Genomic DNA, 23,081 nt, shown 5'->3' on the forward strand with positions numbered 1-23,081 from the left:
GCAATGGTGTGTGTGTGTGTGCGCGCGCGCGCGTGCTGTGTTTAATAGTCTGTGGTGTATGAGAGTCAAAATATGGAGGGAGGGTCTAATACTTTTAACAGTTGTGTGGAAGTCAAAATTTTGGCCAGTGCAGCTTTTTTCAGTCCTTCAGCATAAACTGCACCTCCTGTACTCGCAGCTGCTGCCGGGGGGGGGGGGGGGAACAAGCCAGGAAGGTGGGTACCCAAGGCAGACAGTTGGGAGGGGGGGCAATGACTGGGACATAGGGAGAAGTCTCTCTCCCTCTCTCTCTCCCTGCTCCTCTCCCTCTTCTCCCCCTCTCTCTCCCCCTCTCCCTCCCCTCTCTCTTTCAGCCCCCCCCCCCCCTAAACCCAGTAGGGTCATACCATGAAGCTGATTGGTGGGAGGTTCAGGAAAGATCAAAGGAAGTTCTTCACAAAGCAGCTATTTTAGTGGTGGGATTGGCTACCCCAAAATGTCATGATGACTTCAGACTCAGGCTTTAAAAAGGGATTAGACCAGTTCCTGGAGGGTAAGGCTATGAGTGGATAGAAAAATGAGGTCCAGTTTATTTTGTGCTGCATATTCAATGAATGGAAACCAATACACACTGGGCCCAAATTTGTTTTATAAGCTTTTCCATTAAAGCAATGTCTCAAAGTTTCAACCTCCAGCTGCATAAGGATTGTTCTTGCTCAGCCACCTCAGCCGTCCATTTCACTGCCAGTTTTATGAGAGCACCTACCACCATGTTGTTGTTTATTCGGTCAGTCGCTTCCAACTTTTCGTGACTTCATGGACCAGCCCACGCAAGAGCTTCCTGTCAGCCGTCACCACCCCCAGCTCCCCCAAGGTCGAGTCCGTCACCTCCAGAATATCATCCATCCACCTTGCCCTTGGTCGGCCCCTCTTCCTTTTGCCTTCCACTTTCCCTAGCATCAGCATCTTCTCCAGGGTATCCTGTCTTCTCATTATGTGGCCAAAGTACTTCAGTTTTGCCTTTCATATCATTCCCTCAAGTGAGCAGTCTGGCTTTATTTCCTGGAGGATGGACTGGTTTGATCTTCTTGCAGTCCAAGGCACTCTCAGAATTTTCCTCCAGCACCACAGTTCAAAAGCATCTATCTTCCTTCGCTCAGCCTTCCTTACGGTCCAGCTCTCGCAGCCATAGGTTACTACGGGGAATACCATTGCTTTAACTATGCGGACCTTTGTGGTCAGCGTGATGTCTCTGCTCTTCACTATTTTATCAAGATTTGTCATTGCTCTCCTCCCAAGAAGTAAACGTCTTCTGATTTCCTGGCTGCAGTCAGCGTCTGCAGTAATCTTTGCGCCTAGAAAGACAACGTCTGTCACTGCCTCCACGTTTTCTCCCTCTGTTTGCCAGTGATCAATCAAGCTGGTTGCCATCATCTTGGTTTTTTTGAGGTTGAACTGCAACCCAGCTTTTGCACTTTCTTCTTTCACCTTCGTCGTGAGGTTCCTCAGCTCCTCCTCGCTTTCAGCCATCAAAGTGGTATCATCTGCATATCGGAGATTGTTAATGTTTCTTCCAGCGATTTTAACTCCAGCCTTGGCTTCATCAAGCCCAGCATGTCGCATGATGTGTTCTGCGTATAGGTTGAATCGGTAGGGTGAGAGTATACAACCCTGCCGTACTCCTTTCCCAATCTTAAACCAGTCCGTTGTTCCGTGGTCTGTTCTTACCGTTGCTACTTGGTCGTTATACAGATTCCTCAGGAGGCAGACAAGATGACTTGGTATCCCCATACCACCAAGAATTTGCCACAATTTGTTATGATCCACACAATCAAAGGCTTTAGAATAGTCAATAAAACAGAAATAGATGTTTTTCTGAAACTCCCTGTCTTTCTCCATCATCCAGCGGATATTGGGAATTTGGTCTCTAGTTCCTCTGCCTTTTCTAAACCCAGCTTGTACATCTGGCAATTCTAGTTCCATGAATTGCTGGAGTCTACCTTGCAAGATCTTGAGCATCACCTTACTGCCATGTGAAATAAGTGTCACCGTTCGATAGTTTGAACATTCTTTGGTGCTTCCCTTTTTTTGCTATGGGGATATAATTTGATTTTTTCCAATCTGTTGGCCATTCTTGTGTTTTCCAAATTTGCTGGCAAATGGTATGCATCACCTTGACAGCATCATCTTGCAAGATTTTAAACAGTTCAGCTGGGATACCGTCATCTCCTGCTGCCTTGTTATTAGCAATGCTTCTTAAGGCCCATTCAACCTCACTCTTCAGGATGTCTGGCTCTAGCTCACTGACCACACCGTCAGATCTGTCCCCGATATTATTATCCTTCCTATACAGATCTTCCATATATTCTTGCCACCTTTTCTTGCTCTCTTCTGCTTCTGTTAGGTCCTTGCCATCTTTGTTTTTGATCATACCCATTTTTGCCTGGAATTTACCTCCGATGTTTCTAATTTTCTGGAAGAGGTCTCTTGTCCTTCCTATTCTATTATCTTCTTCCATTTCTGCACATTGCTTGTTTAAAAATAATTCCTGATCTCTTCTGGCTAACCTCTGGAATTTTGCATTTAATTGGGCATATCTCCCCCTATCACTGTTGCCTTTTGCTTTCCTTCTTTCTTGGGCTGCTTCCAGTGTCTCTGCAGACAGCCATCTTGCCTTCTTGGTTTTCTTTTTCTTTGGGACGTTTTTTGTTGCCGCCTCCTGAACAATGTTGCCAACTTCTGTCCATAATTATTCCGGGACCCTATCTACTAAATCTAGTCCCTTAAATCTATTCTTCACCTCCACTGCATATTCATTAGGAATATTAGTGAGCTCATATCTAACTGATCTGTGGGTCTTCTCTATTCTCTTTAGTCTGATTCTAAATTGTGCAATAAGAAGTTCGTGATCTGAACTACAATCAGCTCCAGGTCTTGTTTTTACCAACCGCATAGATGTCCGCCACCTTTGGCTACAAAGGATGTAGTCAATTTGATTTCAGTGCCGACTGTCTGGTGAAGTCCATGTATAAAGTCTTCTCTTAGGTTGTTGGAAGGGAGTGTTTGTTATGTACAGTGAGTTGTCTTGGCAAAATTCTATCAGCCTATGTCCTGCTTCATTTTGTTCTCCCAGACCATGCTTGCCTGTAATTCCAGGTGTCGTTTGACTACCTCCTTAGCATTCCAGTCTCCTGTAATGAAAATAACATCTTTTTTTTGGCGTACTATCCAGTAGGTGCTGCAGATCCTTATAGAACTGATCTACTTCTGCTTCTTCAGCATCTGTGGTTGGGGCGTATATTTGGATCACTGTGATGTTAAATGGCTTACCCTGAATTCGAATTGAGATAATTGTGTCATTTTTTGGATTGTATCCAAGCACTGCTTTAGCCACTTTATTATTAATTATGAAGGCGACTCCATTTCTTCTGTGGTCCTCTTGTCCACAGTAGTAGATCTGGTGGTCATTTGATGTGAAGTGGCCCATTCCAGTCCATTTCAGTTTACTGACACCCAAAATGTCTATATTTAATCTTGACATCTCCCCAATAACCACATCCAATTTGCCCTGGCTCATAGATCTTACATTCCAGGTTCCTATGATGTGTTGATCTTTAGAACATCGGATTTGTCGTTCACAACCAGCACCATCGGCTGCTAGCCATCCTTTCGGCTTTGAGCTAGCTGCGTCATCACATCTGGGGCTAATTGAACTTATCCTCTGTTCCTCCCCAGTAGCATTTTGACCATCTTCCAACCTGGGAGTCCCATCTTCCGATGGTATAGCGACATATCTCTAGTTGTACTGATCCATTTAGTTTTCATGGCAAGAATACTGGGGTGGGTTGCCATTTCCTTCCCCAGGGATCGTATTTAGTCTGACCTCTCTGCCATAACCTTCCCATCTTGGGTGTCCCTTCACGGTTTAGCTCATGACATCATTGAGGTGCTCAGGCTCCAGCACCCCGACAAGGGAATGATCAGCTAGCAATTCCCTATGCCTGAGAGAGACCCTTCCTTCATAAATTGTGAGCAGACCAAGTGCTGGGGAATATTCTCTATTCTCTTCTTTGTTATTTCCCCTGCTTTCTTAAAGTCTTGATTCCAGAAAGCCTGTGAGGTCCTACAACCCCCCGCATATGAAAAAGGTTCCCCTCTCACTGCAGTGCCTCCAGCACAATGGGCCGGCATCTTTGTAAATACAACTAATCCTTTGGGGTGTCAAATGCCAGCTGTTTAACAGTTTTAGAGTTAGAGATTTTTATGACAGCCCTAGACCAAAAACAGGGGAACACATTCATACTCAGCTTCAGAACATTAATGCTGGGTGGCTACAGATACTCAAATGATAAACTTCATATCACTCCCCTGTATCAAATCCCAAGCTGCAAGAACCCTAACTGAATTTGAGAAATTATTTTTATCATTTGAGTCTGAATCAAATGGTATTGTTGTAGCTTAAGCTTTCCAGCATTTTAAATGACCTAGCAGTGGGTGTTTCTGAATGCTAAGTGCAGTGAATTTGTACATTTTCATCAGAAGTGCCAGTTTCAATCTGAATGGAGAAATGGGACATGGAAAAATGATGAACAAACATTCTGTGATGAGCTTTAGTTGCTTTCAGGTAGCACACTCCTCTTTTTGTACAGTTTCCTATGCTTGTTGGTTGAAAGCTGAAACCAACACAAACAAGAAAATGAAAGCTGGAAGGAGGTAAAGACTGAAGGAATGGCCATCTCAAGATAAGGAGTGAGGTTCAGAGTACTCTGTGTATTATAGATTTCCATCATAACTTGTTCTAAGAGCACAGAACATACCCACCTCATGCCTGTTGTGAGCATAGGGTGTGAACATCATTTTATAAACTATTTATTTAGCCAACCCTGAGAAAGTCATTTCAACAAATAAATTAACTTCTCTCTTATCCCTACACAGCTGGAAACTTCTCTTTCCACCATGGGTTTCCTTTCACAAATATGCCCTGTTGTTTGTTTTGTTTTTAATGCAGGAATTTTTGGCTGTCTTGAATCCTGAATTCTTGCTTGTTCTTAGGGACTGGCTGGAGTCACTAAAGGTGGAGGTCTGTCTTGCCAGCATTCACTGCAACCTAGGGATGGCTGAGAATTTCTCCACGAATCTTCGGGAGGCTGAGTGCCGATGCATTCGGCCCCACGAAAGTGTTGGGGAAATTCTCTGCCGGGCCCCCCCCCCCCCCGGGATGGGACTTACCTTCAGCGAATGTACCTCTCCGCGGCGGGTCCCGGCGGCGGTTCGGTGGCGATGGGGGTGGGGGCGGCAGCCGGTCTCCTGACCGGCTGCCGCCGCCATTACAAAATAAAGAAGTAAAAACAAAAACAAAAACACACACCCGTGATAGGCTACTAGGGATGGCGGAGAATTTCTCCCCGAAACTTCGGGGGGCCGAGCGCCAATGTGTTCGGCCCCCTGAACAGGTTTCGGGGAGAAATTCTCCGCACCCCCCCGCACCCCGCACCCCCCCCCCGGGACGGGACTTACCTTCGCCGAATGTCCCTCCCGGCGGCAGGTCCAGCCGGCGGTTCAGCGGGTGTTCGAGAGGGGCAGGAGCGGCAGCTGGTCTTTCGCTATTAGCGTACGCGCTTTTTTTTTTTTAAAGTCACCCGTGATAGGCTACATGACGATTGACGTAGCCTATCACGGCTGACTTTGCAGATCTAGCCATGATAGGCTACGTTAATCATCACGTAGCCTATCAGGGGGCATTTTTTTTAAAAACTTTCGCGTTCGTGGCCGGGCGAGGCGGGACGCCTCCTCCCCGGCCTGAATTTCGGCCGGGCGAGGTGGGAAGCCTCCCCCCCAGCCTGAATTTCGGCCGGGGTGACGTGGGAAGCCTCCCCGCCCCGGCCTGAACTTTGCGGGGGGAGCAGCGAAGTGCCTTCCCCCCACCGCAAACATCCTTCAAGGACAGGTAAGGGACTTTCGTCCACCCCTACTCCCGGTGACGGGTCCCGGCGGCGGTTCGGCAGGTCTTCGTCAGGGGCGGGGGCGGCAGCCGGTCTTTCGCCGCCATTCCAAGAAAAGTTTAAAAAAAAAAACGCCCCCGTGATAGGCTACGTGATGATTAACGTAGCCTATCATGGCTAGATTTGCAAAGTCAGCCATGATAGGCTACATAAATCGTCACGTAGCCTATCATGGGTGACCTAAAAAAAAAAAACCGCGTACGGCTAATGGCGGCCCCCATAGGGAGCTGCCATTCGCATTCCTTATTTGGTCGCTGTAGTCTATGTAAAGATTACGTAGACTACAGCAAAAATAAGGGCAACGCTATTTGCGTTGCCCTTATTTTCGCCATAGTCTACGTAAAGATTTACGTAGACTACAGCGACCAAATAAGGAACGCGAATGGCGGCTCCCTATGGGGGCCGCCATTTGCGTACGCGCTTTTTTTTTTTTTTTTTTAAGTCACCCGTGATAGGCTACGTGACGATTAACGTAGCCTATCATGGCTGACTTTGCAGATCTACCCATGATAGGCTACGTAAATCGTCACATAGCCGATCACGGGGGCGCTTTTTTTTTTTACTTTTTATTTCGCGGCCGGGCGAGGCGAGGCGCCTCCTCCCCGGCCTGAATTTCGCCAGCGAGGGATGGGGCGCCTCCCCCCCGCCTGAATTTCGGGGTAGAACCGAAGCGCCTCACCCCCAGCGCGAAGCAAGCTGCGGGACAAGGTAAGTCCCTTTCGTCCATCCCTACTGGAACCTTATTGATCAATCAGATGCAGGAAATATCAGCATGAAGTAGATTGCAGTCATATCAGGTCCTATGCTAGGGATGTACGAAAGTCACTTACCGTTTCATGGAATTGATTCGAGGTAGGGGGGAGGCGCTCTGTCTCTCCCCCCAAAATTCTGGCCGGGGAGGGGAGGCACTCCATCCCTACCCCCCCGAATCCTGGCCGGCCGGGTCCGCAAATGGCAGCGGCCGTAGCTGCTGCCGTTTGCGTCCCTGCAGTCAGCCATGATAGGCTACGTAAATGTTTACGTAGCCTATCATGGCTGATTTAAAAGGAAAAAAACATACGCGCGTATGCAAATGGCGGCGCCCATGGGCGCCGCCATTTGCATTCCTTATTTTGACACGTCTTAGTCTACGTAAACATTTATGTAGACTAAGACGGCGAAAATAAGGAGAACGCAAATGGCGTAGCTATTTACGCTATTTGCGTTCCCCTTATTTTCGCCGTCTTAGTCTACGTAAATGTTTACGTAGACTAAGATGTGCCAAAATAAGGAACGCAAATGGCGGCAACCAGGGGCGCCGCCATTTGCATACGCGCGGGGTTTTTTTTCTCTTTTAAATCAGCCGTGATAGGCTACGTAAACATTTACGTAGCCTATCACGGTATTTTTTAAAAATCTAGTCGTGATAGGCTACGTAAATCTTTATGTAAATCTTGATCAATCAGATGCAGTCGTTTTTTTTTACTGGAAATGGTGGCGGTGGCAGCCGGTCGGAAGACCGGCCGCCGCAGCCGCTGCTGCCAAACCACCGCCGAACCACCACAGGAGCCGCCGCCGCCAGGAAGATTCACCCAAGGTAAGTCCCGTCCCGGGGTGGGGGGGGCAGATCATTTCGCCACCGATTTCGGGGGGCCGAATGCGCTGGCATTCGCCCTCCCCGAGATTTGTGGCGAAATATTCTGACATCCCTAGTCCTATCTATGTATTACATTCAATTGTGTGTAACAGAACCCCAACATCATTTTTAAAAATGAAAATCAGGTTTGGGAAGTGGAATTGAGAGCAGGGAAACTACAAGGGGGAGGAGGCTTAACCCCCTTCCCACCCTCCAGTTCTCCACTCCAACCCCACTCCATTCAGTGGCTTTTCCCCTGTGGAATGCCCGCCACATCCTCAAACAGGGAACCTCTTGAAAGAAAAGATCTGGAAGGGGGGATCTTCATGACAACAGAATGAGAAGCAAGTTAGAATATTATCCAGATTTTCAAGGAATTGGCTTTGGTCTATCAGGGACACACGAAGCAAGATAAGCTGAGCATACCACACCTTTAAAACCCAGTTTTCAGGAGTCACACAGTGCTCAAAAGGAACGTACTTCCAGGTGGGGTGGAGGGAGTAGAACTGAACGTCATCAAACTGGCAGGGGCTGTTCAACCACTGAGAGAGGCTTGTTTCTTGGCCCATGTCCAGGCTCCCTGCTGCTACTGTATTAATATGAATGGAGAGCAACCAATTTTTCCCCATGTGTGCAGATTTCCCTGAAGAAGCCAAAAACCCTGATAAGCCAGAGCAGCATCTGAAGGCTACTTATGACAGCATCCCCCCCCCCATTCCACCCCATTCCAGCATACTGTCATGGAGTTACTGCTTCCACCATCACCCCCTTTCTCCTTCTCTGGGCACTTTCTCCCTGCTTGCAATGACAGGCTCCCAAGGCCTTCCCAGACTGGAGAAGCAACTTTACATAGCATTGATGAAGTGACTTTACACAACAATGGAGAAGTGAAGTAATGCAAACATCAGAGAAGTGCAGTATCATGCAGGCTAATTACTGGTGAAATGGATGTTCAGGGAGATTCTGAAAGCTGGAAAGGCTCAGTGAGGTAACAGCCAGGTGAAAGACACGCCCCTGGGCAGGGCTATCACACTGAAGTAAATGCGGAGGATAGGGGCACACAGCACCCGAAGTACAGAGAACTCAAATTAAATAAATAAAATGGAGTAAAAGTAGTCTCAGAAGATACAGCTTTTCCACTGGAAATCTCCGAAGTGGCTGCAGATTGGCCACGATATCATCTGCCACCAACAACCTCAAAATGCTCCCAATTTGCAGCAAATCCTCACGAGGACAGTCCCCTGCTCTGTCACGTAGCCAGCAGACAGAAATGTATATGCTTCGCCCTCTTCTTTTCCCCATGGAAGAAGACAGACAGAGGGGAAGCAGAATGTTGCCCAAGGCCACATGTAAACATAACCTCATTTTTGTGATGGAGCCACTCTGGAAGTGCATTGATGGTGTTCAGTTCACACAAACCATTTTCTTTTTAGGGTCAAGCAAAGGGGGGGGGCGGTTATGCAGATTTCCAAGAGAAGTTGGCTACATAATGTTCTCATTGGCTGGCTCCGTGACAGCATGGACCCACCTCCTCCATACAGAGGAGAAGGCATAGCTGTTCCTGGTCATAGTGAGATATGTGTGGCTATGTGCACGTGGTTGTTGGATGGAGCAACACACCTGGTGGTTTGCACTAGTTGCAGTGTTGTTTTCCTGGCTAGCATCCTGCTAGTGTGCTCATTTGCAGATACGCCATCATCTTTTGGGCACACAGAAGGGTGAGCAGCTCCAGAGCCAGAATGCAACTTGGAACCAGCAACTTAGCCAGGTTTGAGTGGACAGGGACAGCAGGGATACCCTGGAACCGGCTGCTCCCTTTCCCATAGGAAAGTCGGCTTCTTCTTCCCCTGCTTCTGCTGCACCAGGGGAAGAATGACCTGGGGAAAAGGACAGGCTCATCCAGAGTCACTGGGTGATACAGGGCTTGAAAGCTGTAAAGTGATTGCTTGTGGGCCCCTGGGAAGGTTATGGTCTGGCCTGAAACATGGCAGCACAGAATCCGGAAGGGGCCGAGACCCCTCTAGTGGTAGTTGCTGGGGCAGTCAGGAAAGAGTTCAACAGAGGCTACCTGGTGAGCCCCCTGCCTGCTGCACTCCCAGCTGACCTCTCCCAGATGAGAGGGGCCATGACAGGGGAGCAACCCTCAGGCCTTAGCAGCCCCAATCTTACAAGACATACAGCCAACACTGCCAGTCTGGATGGGCAGAGCATTGCATTAGTCCTCGGTCACCAACACAGAACTTAAAAACCCCAGACAAATAAAAGCAGCATTCCACAGTCATCCAGTCTCCCTCGTGCTATCTTCCATGCTTGGGGGGGGGGGGGGCACGGGAATCAGTGTCTTGCACGTACATGTATGAGGCCAAACCTTTCAAGGTCAGAGGGATATCCCCCCCTCCCCCTGTTATGCCAGTTCTCCTAATCCTGTAGCAACATTTAAGGCAATGAAGCATTGTGCTGTCTTCGGTACTTCGAGAATGAGTGAATTTGCAGCTTCAGCTTTGTTAGAAGTGGATTCTTGATCTTTGCACAGAACTAAAGATCAGGGTATCCTTTTTTCAGTTTGATAGAAAATAGTCACATGACTGGCATTGGAGATAATGTGCTGATTTAGATGGACCTTTGGCCTGACTCACCCAGGCAATTGTTCCATTCTAAAATAAATGTTTCTGGGAAATCAGATGTTATACCTGTACCTCAAACTGAAAACCTCCCTTTCTTGTCATGGAACAAGCATTAAAGGTCAGTTTTACAGTAAAACTATTCAGTTTATCCATATGGCCATAAAGCATAACAGTAATTCTCAGCATCACAAGGCTTCCTAAAGAATGGCAGAATCTGCTTTGTGATTGTTTTTATCTAGAGGCCAAAGGTGAATGGAGTGAACAGAGAACAGGGTGTCAAACTGATAGGCTGAGTGAGTCCTCAGTCACCCTACAGACTCAGTTGTGTGTGTAGATGGAGCTCTGCATGCTCCCATCCTCCAACATCAATGGAGGAAGAAGCCGGGAAAAGCAGACTAGCCCATAAGCACCTCCAAGAAAGTAACCTGATAGAAAAGAAGAACACTTTGGTGGTTGGTCTTCAACGAAAATAGCCACAGCAGAGGCCCTAGCATCCTATCTAGCACACAGCTAGGAGAAGAGAACCTGCAGGTCCCCAACAAAGTGACCATGGCGATGGGAGCAACTGAGTCCGGGAAAACTATGCTCATCAATGGAATGCTCAACTACATCCTGGGTGCTGAATGGGGATACTGTTTCTGATTCAACCCTATTCATGACGTGACAAACAGAAGTGAAGCTGAAAGCCAAATATCTGAAGTGACGGCCTATGTAGTGAATCATCAGAAGGGTTTTCGAGTTCTCTATAACTTCACTGTTATTGACACTTCAGAATTTGGAGACACAAGAAGAATAGAGCATGACAAATTGATAACAGAGAAGATCCAAGAGGTTTTTTTTTAATTATACCCCAGGGGGTATTGATCATATTAATGGTGTCTGCTATGTGGTTCAGGGCTCTTCACCTCGTTTGACACAAGCCCAGGAATATGTGTTTGACTTGATACTCTCCATTTTGGGGAAAGATATAAAAGACCACATTTGCAGATGGTCAGACGCCCCGTACTCTAGAGCCATTAAATAGCTGGTGTGCCATGTGCTAAAGATGCCAGTGGTACCTCTGTTCACTTCTGGGAACGGAAACGGCTGGAAGCTGCCATAGAGGGGCTGCAGCCCCAAATCAAAGCTGGAGAGGTGAAGCTGGAAGAACTGAGGAAGACAAAGTAAGCTCTGAATTAACACAAGGAGGGAGGGTCTGGCAGCCAATAAAAAATGTTGAGTTTGAAGCAGAAAACAACCAAGTCAGTGAAGAAAGACATCTCCAGTACTGGTAATTACTCAGCTAACTGTGAACTTTGTAAGTACACTTGTTGCTATCCTTGCTCAGTTCCTTGGGATTTTCTCAATGGGCTTTGTTCAACTATAAATCTGTTCTCAGGAAAATGCAGTGTTTGCCCTGGCTACTGTTCATCGTATTTTCACTCCCTTCAGAAATACAAGTTTGCACATCAAGTAAGAAAAGAGAAAAAGTCTTACAAAGTGTTGAAGCAAAAATACAAACACACTTCTGGTGAGGTTATGACCACAGCGAAGGTGCTTCAGTGGCTCAGCCAGGAGTATGAGGGAGCGAGACAAGCTTTGGTAGGCCTTATTGAAAGATGGTCTCAAAGCCTCCAGCACTTGCAGAAAATTGCACCGGAGCCCAGCCCTCTGTCCACCCCTGAACACACAGACATGCTCATCAAGGGAGAAGAACAGGCATCCGTACCTGGGTATCAGGGAAGAATCCCATCACTAACGGATGTGAGAAAGGTGGCTGAGCTAATACAGAAGATGGCCATCAAGGAGCCTCTGCTGCCCAGAAAGCAGGGCCTAGATGAGGAAACTGAACAAAAAAGCACAACCCCCGGAATGCCATGCTGAAGGAAAGGGCGGCAGCTGTTACTAGCTGGCTTAAATAAAGGGGTAACACAGTCCCTGTTTACCCGCATATCTTTGTACACACCCTTTGTTCGCTTTTGGACAACAGCAGTTATTTCTTGCTATATCGGTGTAATTCAGACTAGAGTTAATGTGCATGTTTGTCCATGCGCATGGGCATGCATGCTGTGCATGAGTGGAGTGTGGTGGGGGGAGGCAAGAATCATTTTAAAGTAATACTACAAGACCTTCCTTAATCTGCTGCTGGAAAAGAAGTGCATATCAATCATAAGATATTTTTATTTCAGGAAGCCTTCCATGACTGACCAGCCACGGTTTTTACTGGTCTCCTGTTTTTTTTTTAAATAACAGATGTTAATATGGTACTTTATTCATAGAATCATAGAATAGTACAATCATAGAATAGTGGGGTTGGAAGGGGCCTACAAGGCCATCGAGTCCAACCCCCTGCTCAATGCAGGAATCCAAGTCAGAGCATCCCTGAGAGATGGCTGTCCAGCCTCGTCTTGAATGCCTCCAGGGTGGGAGAGCCCACCACCTCCCTCAGGAATTGGCTCCATTGTCGTATTGCTCACAGTCAGGAAGTTTTTCCTGATGCTCAGCCAGAATCTGGCTTCCTGTCACTTGAGCCCATGATTCCGTGTCCTGCACTCTGGGATGATTGAGAAGAGATCCTGGCCTTCCTCTCTGTGACAACCTTTCAAGGACCTGAAGAGTGCTATCCTATCTCCCCTCAGCCTTCTCTTCTCAAGGCTAAACAGGCCCAGTTCTTTCAGTCTCTCTTCATAGGGCTTTGTTTCCAGACCTCTGATCATCTTTGTTGCCCTCCTCTGAACCTCTCCGGCTTGTCTGCATCCTTCTTCAAGTGTGGTGCCCAGAACTGGACACAGTACTCCAGATGAGGCCTCACCAGTGCTGAGTAGAGGGGAACTAGTACTTCCCGGGATTTGGAAGCTATGCTTCTATTCATGCAGCCCAAAAGAGCATTTGCCTTTTTTGCAGCCAGATCACATTGTTGTCTCATATTCAGTTTGTGATTGACAACAATTCCAAGATCCGTCTCGCTTGTAGTGTTGTTGAGACATGTATCCCCCATCTTGTAACTGTGCCTTTGGTTTCTTTTTCCTAGGTGCAGAACTTGGCATTGATCCCTGTTAAATGTCATTCATTCTGTTGTTTTCTGCGCAGCACTCTAGTCTATCAAGATCACTTTGAATTTTGTTTCTGTCTTCCAAAGTATTAGCTACTCCACCCAATTTTGTGTCATCTGCAAATTTGATCAGCATTCCCTGCACCTCCTCCTCCAAGTCATTAATAAAAATGTGGAAGAGCACCGGGCCCAGGACTGAGCCCTGCGGTACCCCACTCGTTACCTCTCCCCAGTTTGAGAAGGTCCCATTGAGAAGCACTCTTTGAGTCCGATTCTGTAGCCAACTGTGGATTCACCGGATCGTTGTTTCATCTAGCCCACTTTGAGTTAGTTTTAGGGATGTCAGAGAATTTCGCCACGAATCTCGGGGAGGCCGAATGCCAGCACATTCGGCCCCCTGAAATCGGTGACGAAATGGTCTGCCACCCCCCCGGGACGGGACTTACCTTCAGCAAATCTTCCTGGCGGTGCGGAAGCTGCGGCGGCCGGTCTTCCGACCAGCTGCCTCCGCCGCCATTTCCAAGTGTTTTTTTTTAAAAAAACCGTGATAGGCTACGTAAAGATTTACGCAGCTTATCACGGCTAAATTTTAAAAAACACCGTGATAGGCTACGTAAATGTTTACGTAGCCTATCACGGCTGAGTAAAAAAACAACCGCGCGTACGCAAATGGCGGCGCACATGGGCACCGCCATTTGTGTTCCTTCTTTTGGCACATCTTAGTCTACGTAAACATTTATGTAGACTACGGTGAAAATAAGGGGAACGCAAATAGCGTAGACGCTACGCTATTTGCGTTCCCCTTATTTTCGCCGTGGTCTATGTAAATGTTTTTGTAGACTAAGACATGCCAAAATAAGGAACGCAAATGGCGGCGCCCATGGGCGCCGCCATTTGCGTACGCGCATTTTGTTTTGTTTTTTTACTCAGCCATGATAGGCTACGTAAACATTTACGTAGCCTATCACGGCTGACTGCAGGGACGCAAACGGCAGCAGCTACTGCCGCCGCCATTTGCGTCCCTGCTAGCCAGAGGCCGGATGTCCGGCCGCTGGCAGAGCCGGCCGGCGGCTCCGCAGAATACCTGCGGAGTGGAGCCGGCTGGCCAGGATTCGGGGGGGGGGAGGGAAAGAGCGCCTCCCCCCCCCGGCCAGAATTTCGGGGGGAGGGATGGAGCGCCTCCCCCCCAGCATCAGCATAATCCACAAACAGGTAAGTGACTTTTGTACATCCCTAGCTAGTTTGCTCATCAGGATATCATGGGGCACTTTGTTGAAAGCTTTGCTGAAGTCGAGGTATATGATGTCTACAGCATTCCCACGGTCCACAAGGGAGGTTACCTGATCAAAACATGAGATCAGATTTGTCCGGCAGGATTTGTCTTGACAACTCCATGTTGGCTTCGAGTAATCACGGCAGTGTTTTCAAGGTGTTTACAGATGGATTCTTCTATAATCTGCTCCAGAATTTTCCCAGGGATTGATGTCAGACTGACTGGTCTGTAGTTCCCAGGTTCCTCCTTTTGGCCCTTTTTGAGGGTAGGGACCACATTAGCCCTCCTCCAGTCATCTGGCACTTCCCCCATCCTCCATGATTTCTCCAAGAGCATAGACAGCGGTTCTGAGCGTTCTTCTGCCAGTTCCTTTATTACTCTAGGATGCAGTTCATCTGGCCCAAATTCTTTTGTCTTCTTATCTTTTGTTGTTTACCGCTCTGAAATTTGTTAAGATGTGGAGTGGTATATAAATGTTTTTTTTAAAAAATGTATTTCCTTTAGGAAATGTTGCTTGTTTGCTGATGCTTTGTCACTGGGGCCGAGACACTTCATCACTGGGGCTCAGAGATGCATTTAGGTTTGCATCCTTACAAAAGCAAAAGAAACACCTATTCCATTTCAACTAATTAGCTGAGACTGATATCTGGTTGCTCAGGCAATGCCCCCCCCCCTTCCCAAGCCAGGAGCCATGATGACAGATCTGTTTTCCTGGTAATTGCACAAATTGGCCAGGAAATTGCACAAATTAACCACAGAATTCCAAGGATGTGCAAATCTTGTCTCGCTGGAGCTGGGGGCTGTTATGCAACTTTCAATTTGTGTATATCACAGCTTGATTTTAAAAAGCAAAGTCATGAGCTCCTGCTGGGCTTTACAGCCGCCATTTACACAGGATCTATTTCCAGAAATACAGGACATCACCATTTTTAAATGGAGGAAGATGAGGGCTGCTGGCGCATGTTCCGAGGGTCCAGGTAAGGAGCAGGGGGCTGGGTGGTGCAGTGGGGGCCTCCGGGGGGGGGGATTTGGACACCTGAATTGTGCTTTGGCTCTGTGGGCTGAAATGGGTTGGGGAGCTCCCGAATCATCCCAAAGAGGGTCGGGCCTGCCTTGGAAGCCCTGAAGTGGCCTCTGAGGTGGGTTGGAGTCTCTGCAAAGCCCTACTTTTTATAAGTGTTTACTCCCATTTTCCTTAGTGGAAGGATGTTGGAGGCAGGATAGGTATGGCACGGCAAACTATAAGCAGTCAGCCAGGGGGAAAGTTTAGCGGGAACTATACTTATGCGAGCAAGAAAATGTTATAGAATAGGAAGGGAGTGGGCTTAATTACCATTGTTTTATTGATTTTGAAATATTTCTTCAAGGTTTTATTTTGTGAACACCTTCTGGGTCAACTCAGAAGTAATATTCCTGGTCCAATGAACATCATGAGATCTTATCTCATGATAATCAATCATGTGGTATAAGAGCCCAGGAAGCATTGAATTAAGACTCAAGCGATAGGGCAGCTGGGAGTGTGGTCACCTGCTCTACCTTGGATTGCTAGGTCTGAGCCGAGCTATTAGGAACAGTGTTATTGGAGTCACGGTTGTGGCAATCGGTGAATAAGGTAGAATGAGGGTTCTGTAATGTTAAATGGAAATCAGGGGGTGGGTTGTTCTAACCTCAATAAAATCAAAAGACGTTCACCAACCTTCCTAAAATTTGCACATACCAGAAAGAAATATTGGATCGCAACCCACCCTTTTGGTGTCTGTAATCTCCTGGAGAGCTGCAGGAAGGTGGCTGGGCACTTCCAGCACAGCGTCAAGGGCAGTTGGCTGCTGCGGGAGAAGCAGGTGGAGTTGGGGCTTCCACAGCCCAGGCTGGTGCAGGACGTGGCAACAACAAGCTGGAACTCCTCCTAGCTCATGCTGGAGTGCATGGTGGAGCAACAGCATGCTGATCACGAGGTGTCCAAGGACAGGGAGATCGGCATCCAGGCACCCCTGGGCAGGCAGCAGTGGGACACCATGTTCCAGCTTGTGGTGGTCCTCAAGATTTGAGGCCACCAAGCCCTGGGGACCAGCACTGCCCTCCTCTGCCAGGTGATCCCTGGCGCCAGGCACCTCCAGAAACAGATGGGCAAGTGTCTGGATGCCAGGGATCCCGTCACTGGCAGGCGCTTCCTGCCAGACATACAGGAAGCGATGACAAGGCAGAGGGATGGCCTAGGACAGCAGGTGGAGCCCCTATGCCAGGAGAGAGTGTACATGCTGGCCACCATGTACAACCCCCGCCTTAAGGATGGACTTTGCAGGGAGAAGTCCCAGAAGGGGTGGCAGGAAATCCTGGTGGGGCAAGTGAAGGAGGCACGGCCAAAGAAGCTGGGGCCAGTGCCCGAGGAGGGGGGGGGACAGGGGGCCGTCCCTCCTAGCAGCAGCACTTTCCGCAGCATCAGAAGCATTCCCCACAGCAGCAGCACTCCCAGCAGGACCACAGGCCAGGGGTTCTGGGCCCAGGCAGTGCGGGGGGGGGATGCACCCAACCTGTCCACCAGGATGCTGCTGCAACCTCTGTGCAGCATTACCTGGAGGAGCGCATGGAGGACGGCTCCACCGACCCCATGGCCTACTGGTCATCCCACAGCCAGTTTTGTACAGACCTGGCTTGGGTGGCCAGGGAATGACTCAGCTGCCCACAGACCAATGCCCCAAGCAAGAGGGTGTTCTCAATGGTGGGCAATGTGATGACCCCCCCATTCCTGGTTGGATGCCAAGTTAGTGGAATAGTGGTCTTCCTCAAAGTCGGCCTGCCCTTGCTGGAATACCCCACCCTCAAGCCCTTGGGCAAGTGAGTGGCACACTCACCCTGCTCTTTCTCTTTATTTTGGCTGGCTTTTTTTTTTGAGACAGGCAGGGCATTACATTTTTTAAATTATTATTATTATCATCACTATTATTGTTGTTATTATTATTATTATCAGGGATAGATGGGGACCCCCTCCATCTGCCTTCTCTGGGGGGCGCTGCCCAGCCCCTGCCCCCACTCATGCACCCCCAGGCCCATGCTCTCGCTGAACCACCTGCAGTCACCCAGGACCCGTCCATGAGTGCCACGAGCACCATTTTGTGAAAAAATGGCGATCACAAATATGCGCACATCTAGTTTGGGGGTGCGGGCAGGGGGTAGTCCCCTGGACTCCTGGACCTAATTGGGCACCCACGCCATCCCTAATTAATATTAGGCTGTTCTTTCAGTGCAGTAATGCATCTCTGAATGAACCCAAAGGGATGCTCCTAGCACCTCTGTGTCTTTATGGGTCCTCCGCTCAGAGCATATCATCACCACTATAATTATTTCCTTTGGCTGTGCTTGCAGTGCAGGACTGTAACTCTGAATGAAATGATTAAGGAGATGCAGCGGCACCTCTATGTCTTCCTCCAGTGCCACAGACATGGGCCCACATGGCATGGGTCTGCTATGTGGATGTGCCCGCCTGGCAGGGCTGGTCTGTTTGGTTCCAGCCTCAGTCGAGAGTCGAGACACTATGAAACACTGTCATCATCATTTTCAATGTGCCCACCTGGCAGGGCTGGCTTGTTTGGTTCCAGCCTCAGTTGGGACAGCTATGAATCATTGTCATGGTTCTCTGCAATGTCCTGATCCTCCTTTAACTCTGTTATCATCCAGCAGTTCAACTGCCTCCCTAACTGGTTTCCTGCCTCTGATATTCTTAAATAATTCTTTACTGTTGGCCTTGATGTTGTTAGCGATATGCTCCTCAACATGTTTTTTTCTGCATCTCTTATTATCTGCTTCCATTTCTTTTGTGCAAGTTTGTGCTCCTTTTTGTTATCATTTGGACAAGAATTCCATTTTCATAGCAGGAAAAAATGGCTGTATTTCTTGTACAGATTCTATAAAAGGTTTCCAATCTAACATAAATTTACTTGTTGACCCTTCTTTAATTATAATAGTAAGTTTTGCCATCTCTGCCAGCTCCATCATTGTCATGATCCACTCGCTCACAGTTGGTATTGTTTCATTCTTCCACTTTTGTGCATACAACCTTGCAGCCGTTGTCATGTAGGGTTCCCCCCGTTCTCTTTTACGTGTTTATCTGTTGGTCCCAATAAAAACGTTTCTGGCTTTAGTTCTATAGTAGTCTTTAATATTCTTTGAGCTAAAGACTGTATTCGTTTCCAAAATGTTTTAGCTTTTTTACAAGTCCACCATAAATGATAAAACGTTCCCTCTTCATCTTTACATTTCCAACATTTTCCAGAAACACCTTTATACATTTTAGACAATTTAGATGGTGACATATACCATCTATACATCATCTTATAAAAATTCTCTTTAAGACTTGTACATAAAGTAAATTTAAAATCTTTTCCCCACATACTTTCCCACTCTTCAATTGATATATTATGACCAACATTTTGTGCCCATTTTATCATACAATCTTTTACTTGTTCATCCTCTGTCTCATACCTTAACAGTAATTTATACAGTTTAGCAATAACATGTTCTTCATTTGTACACAGTGCTGTTTCAAACTCAGATTCTGTTTGTTCAAATCCACCATTTTTCTCATCAAACCCTCCTTTAAGTTGCAGATATGAAAACCCCTGACATACATGACCTTCTTCCAATAAGCTTTCCCTTGATTTTAATTCTTAATACAGCCCTTCTTATATAGTGATGATTAAAATCTACATTCACTTTTATTTTATCGTACCACAAATAACCATGCCACCCGTATCACAATTCATGTCCTTCTAGTTCTAAAAGTCTTCTATTATTCAACGTCACCCATTCCTTCATCCACATCAAGCAGCAGGCAGAAAAATAGGTTTTAAAATCTCATAATCCCAAGCCACCTCTTTCCTTTGCATATTGTAAAATTTTTATTTTCACCCTCGGTTTTTTTGCTTGCAATATAAACTTCATTATAGCTCTCTGCCACTGCTTAAAAGGTAAATCTGATGTAATAATGGGTATCATTTGAAACAAAAATAACATTCTAGGTAATACATTCATTTTGATCGTTGCAATTCTTCCCAAAAGTGATAGTTGTAATTTTTCCCATTTTAATAGGTCTTGTTTAATTTCATTCCACACTTTAACATAGTTATTTTAAAAAAACATACAATTCATATTTGTCAAAAGGACTCCCAAATATTTTACTTTCTTTTCAATTTGGAAGCCAGTCTTATCCATCAACTTTTTTTTTTTTTGAACATTCATATTCTTTGTTAAAATTCTTGTTTTCTGTTTATTAACTTTGAACCCTGCCACTGCTCCGAATTCTTTTAATTTTAAAATTTCAGTTCCCTTTAAAGGTTCTTCCAACATAAACACCAAGTCATCTGCAAAAGCCCTCAGCTTGTATTTCTCCTTTTTAATCTTTATTCCTGTAATTCGATCATCTTGTCTTATATCTCTATTCAATAATTCTAAAAATTAAAAAAATTAAAAACTATAATCATATGTGGTCTCCTGAAATCCCATTATCCAGACACATGCCCAGCACTGCGCGGGGGTGCAGAGCCAGTAAAATGCGGTGTCACTTAAGCAGAAGGGTGTTTATCCTTCTTGTCACATCGGTACATGCAAGGCTCAACTGACACCAAATCCCAAAAGAGAACTTGAAGTACGTGACGGGGAGCTGAATTGCAGCATGGCTCACGATAAGATTGCTTTTTGGTCCCTACTATCAGGCCAGTTAAAGAGTGGGGAGGGGTAGCTTCTTTCACAGTCCCACGCATATGGTTTATGTGTGGAGTTGGGTTTCAATCTGCGTTAATGACCCAAGGCATGGTTATACAACAGACACTGCTAAGCACGAAGTGAGAAATCTCTCATTCCTACATATTCAGCTCTCATCAGATCTAGTACTGTTTCCCCTTCTGGTCCTTCTCCAAACCAAGCTGCTCCAGGCCTTCAAGTGTTCCTGCTGAGTGGCAGGTCAGTAAAAGACGCCCCTGCCTCCAAGGACTTCATCCTGGATGAGCATGCCAACCCTGGCCTGGATTTTGCCTCGTAGTCATGACCCAAACAGGGCGACTATTGCTCTGACAGTGCTTTATGGAACAGTTGTGCATGGCACTAGAGGGGAGGGAGCCCTGGACTTAGTCCTAAGCAGCTGGCATGAGGTATCGGTGTTGTTGAATCGACTGGAAAGAGTGACCATGAGAACTTAAGAAGAAAAGCCCTGCTGGGTCTGACCAGGAGCTGATGTGCTCAAGCATTCTGTTCCCACAGTGGTCAGAGATGCCCTTCTGGGAAGCCCACAAGCAGGACCCAAGGGAGACAGTCCTCTGAGGTTGTTGCTTCCCAGAAATGGGTCATCAAAGGCCCGCTGTCTCTGATCTTGGAGGATCAGAGGACACAAAGCTGGGGGTGGGAGTGGGGATAGAAATCCCATCCAAGAAACAATCAAGGTTAAACATGATCTTAACAGGTGGGAAGCCTGGGTTCAAACCTATGAAATAGAATTAAGATTCCCAACCAAGTCAGGCTCATAGAATCATAATATAGTAGGGTTGGAAGGGGCCTACAAGGCCATCAAGTCCAACCCCCTGCTCAATGCAGGAATCCAGGTCAGAGCATCCCTGACAGATGGTTGTCCAGCCTCGTCTTGAATGCCTCCAGTGTGGGAGAGCCCACCACCTCCCTAGGGAATTGGTTCCATTGTTGTATCGCTCTAACAGTCAGGACATTTTTCCTGATGTTCAGCCAGAATCTGGCTTCCTGTCCCTTGAGCCCATCTTTCCGTGTCCTGCACTCTGGGAGGATCGAGAAGAGTCTCAAATCTGCCATTTTTGATGGCAAGGTGATTGAGCAGGTGGTGGCGATGCAGTTGAAGGCACACTTGGAAGAAATTGATTATCTAGACCCATTTCAGTCGGGCTTCAGGCCTGGGCATGGGACAGAAACGGCCTTGGTCGCCTTGGTAGATGATATGAGGAGGGCTCTGGATAGGGGTGAATGCTCCTTCCTTGTTCTCCTCAACCTCTCAGCGGCTTTTGATACCATTGACCACGGTATCCTCCTGGACCGCCTGGAGGGGTTGGGCATTGGAGACACCGTATTGCGGTGGTTCCGGTCCTTCCTCTCCGGCAGGTACCAGAGGGTAGCACTGGGAGAGGAGGTTTCGGACCCGTGGCCACTCACTTGTGGGGTGCCACAGGGTTCCATCCTCTCCCCGATGCTATTTAACATCTATGTGAAGCCGCTGGGGGCTATCATCAGGAGGTTTGGGGTGCGGTGTCATTAATATGCGGATGACACACAGCTCTACCTCTCGTTCAAATCTTCACCAAGGTTGGCTGTAGAATCCCTGTCCAAATGTCTGGAGACGGTGAGTGGCTGGATGGGGAGGAATAAGCTGAAGCTGAACCCTGACAAGACCAAGGTACTTTTGGTGGGAGACAAGAGGAGGCTGGGGGATGTTGACCTGGTGTTGAATGGGGTACGACTACCCTTGAAAGACCAGGTCCGCAGCCTGGGGGTCATTTTGGACTCCCAGCTGTCCATGGAGGCTCAGGTGTCAGCTCTGAGCTGGACAGCGCTGTATCAACTCCATCTGATATGGCGGCTGCGCCCCTTCCTTCCCGACCATCTGCTCCCATCGGTAGTACATGCCCTGGTCTCCTCTCCTTTAGACTACTGTAATGCGCTCTACGTGGGGTTACCCTTGAAGACGGTTTAGAAGCTGCAGCTGGTACAGAACGCGGCGGCTCGCCTGATTAAAGGCAGCCGCCGGCGAGATCACATCACTCCAGTGCTGAAGGAGTTGCACTGGTTACCAGTTGTTTTCCGGGCCAAATTCAAGGTGTTGGTTTTGACCTTTAAAACCCTATATGGTTCCGGCCCAGCCTATCTTAAGGAGCGCCTCCAGCAGCACCAGACAGGCCGCTTAACAAGATCAGCCTCGGATGGCCTTCTCTCTGTCCCATCAGCCAGGACAGCTAGACTGGTGGGGACGAGGGAGAGGGCCTTTTCTGTGGTGGCCCCCACTCTGTGAAACTCCCTCCCTAGGGAACTCCCGTCATGCCCCCCCCCCTTTAATGAGCTTCCGTCGTGCATTAAAAACGTGGTTGTTCAGGCAGGCATTTGGGGTGGGTTAGGGTATTTTAGAAAATGTTTTTATTGTAGAATTTTATTGTTTTAAACTGTTTTATTGTATGCTGTACATCGCCCAGAGTGGCTGGGTGACCAGCCAGATGGGCGATTAATAAATGTAATAATAAATAAATTTTAAAAAAGAGATTCTGGCCTTCCTCTCTGTGACAGCCTTTCAAGGACTTGAAGAGCGCTATCCTATCTCCCCTCAGCCTTCTCTTCTCAAGGCTAAACAGGCCCAGTTCTTTCAGTTACTCTTCATAGGGCTTTGTTTCCAGTCCTCTGATCATTTTTGTTGCCCTCCTCTGAACCCTCCCCAGCTTGTCTGCATCCTTCTTAAAGTACAGTGCCCAGAACTGGACACAGTACTCCAGATGAGGCCTAACCAGTGCTGAGTAGAGGGGAACTAGTACTTCCCGGGATTTGGAAGCTGTGCTTCTAT

At 47.5% G+C, this 23,081-nt stretch overlaps 1 protein-coding gene across 1 annotated transcript in view; it reads left to right on the forward strand.

The window, feature by feature from the left end:
- The window catches only part of LOC146345364 (GTPase IMAP family member 8-like), a 59,230-nt gene that overhangs the window by 17,115 nt on the left and 19,034 nt on the right, over positions 1-23,081 (forward strand). Inside the window, exon 2 of the mRNA XM_084860103.1 lies at positions 15,433-15,501. Coding sequence (XP_084716229.1) covers positions 15,458-15,501 — 44 coding nt within the window. The 5' untranslated portion in view covers positions 15,433-15,457. The remainder of the gene's footprint in view (positions 1-15,432; positions 15,502-23,081) is intronic.

Source organism: Heloderma suspectum, chromosome 5, assembly GCF_057233095.1.
Source record: "Heloderma suspectum isolate Gila_16-S chromosome 5, 16-S_ref, whole genome shotgun sequence".
NCBI lineage: Eukaryota > Metazoa > Chordata > Lepidosauria > Squamata > Helodermatidae > Heloderma > Heloderma suspectum.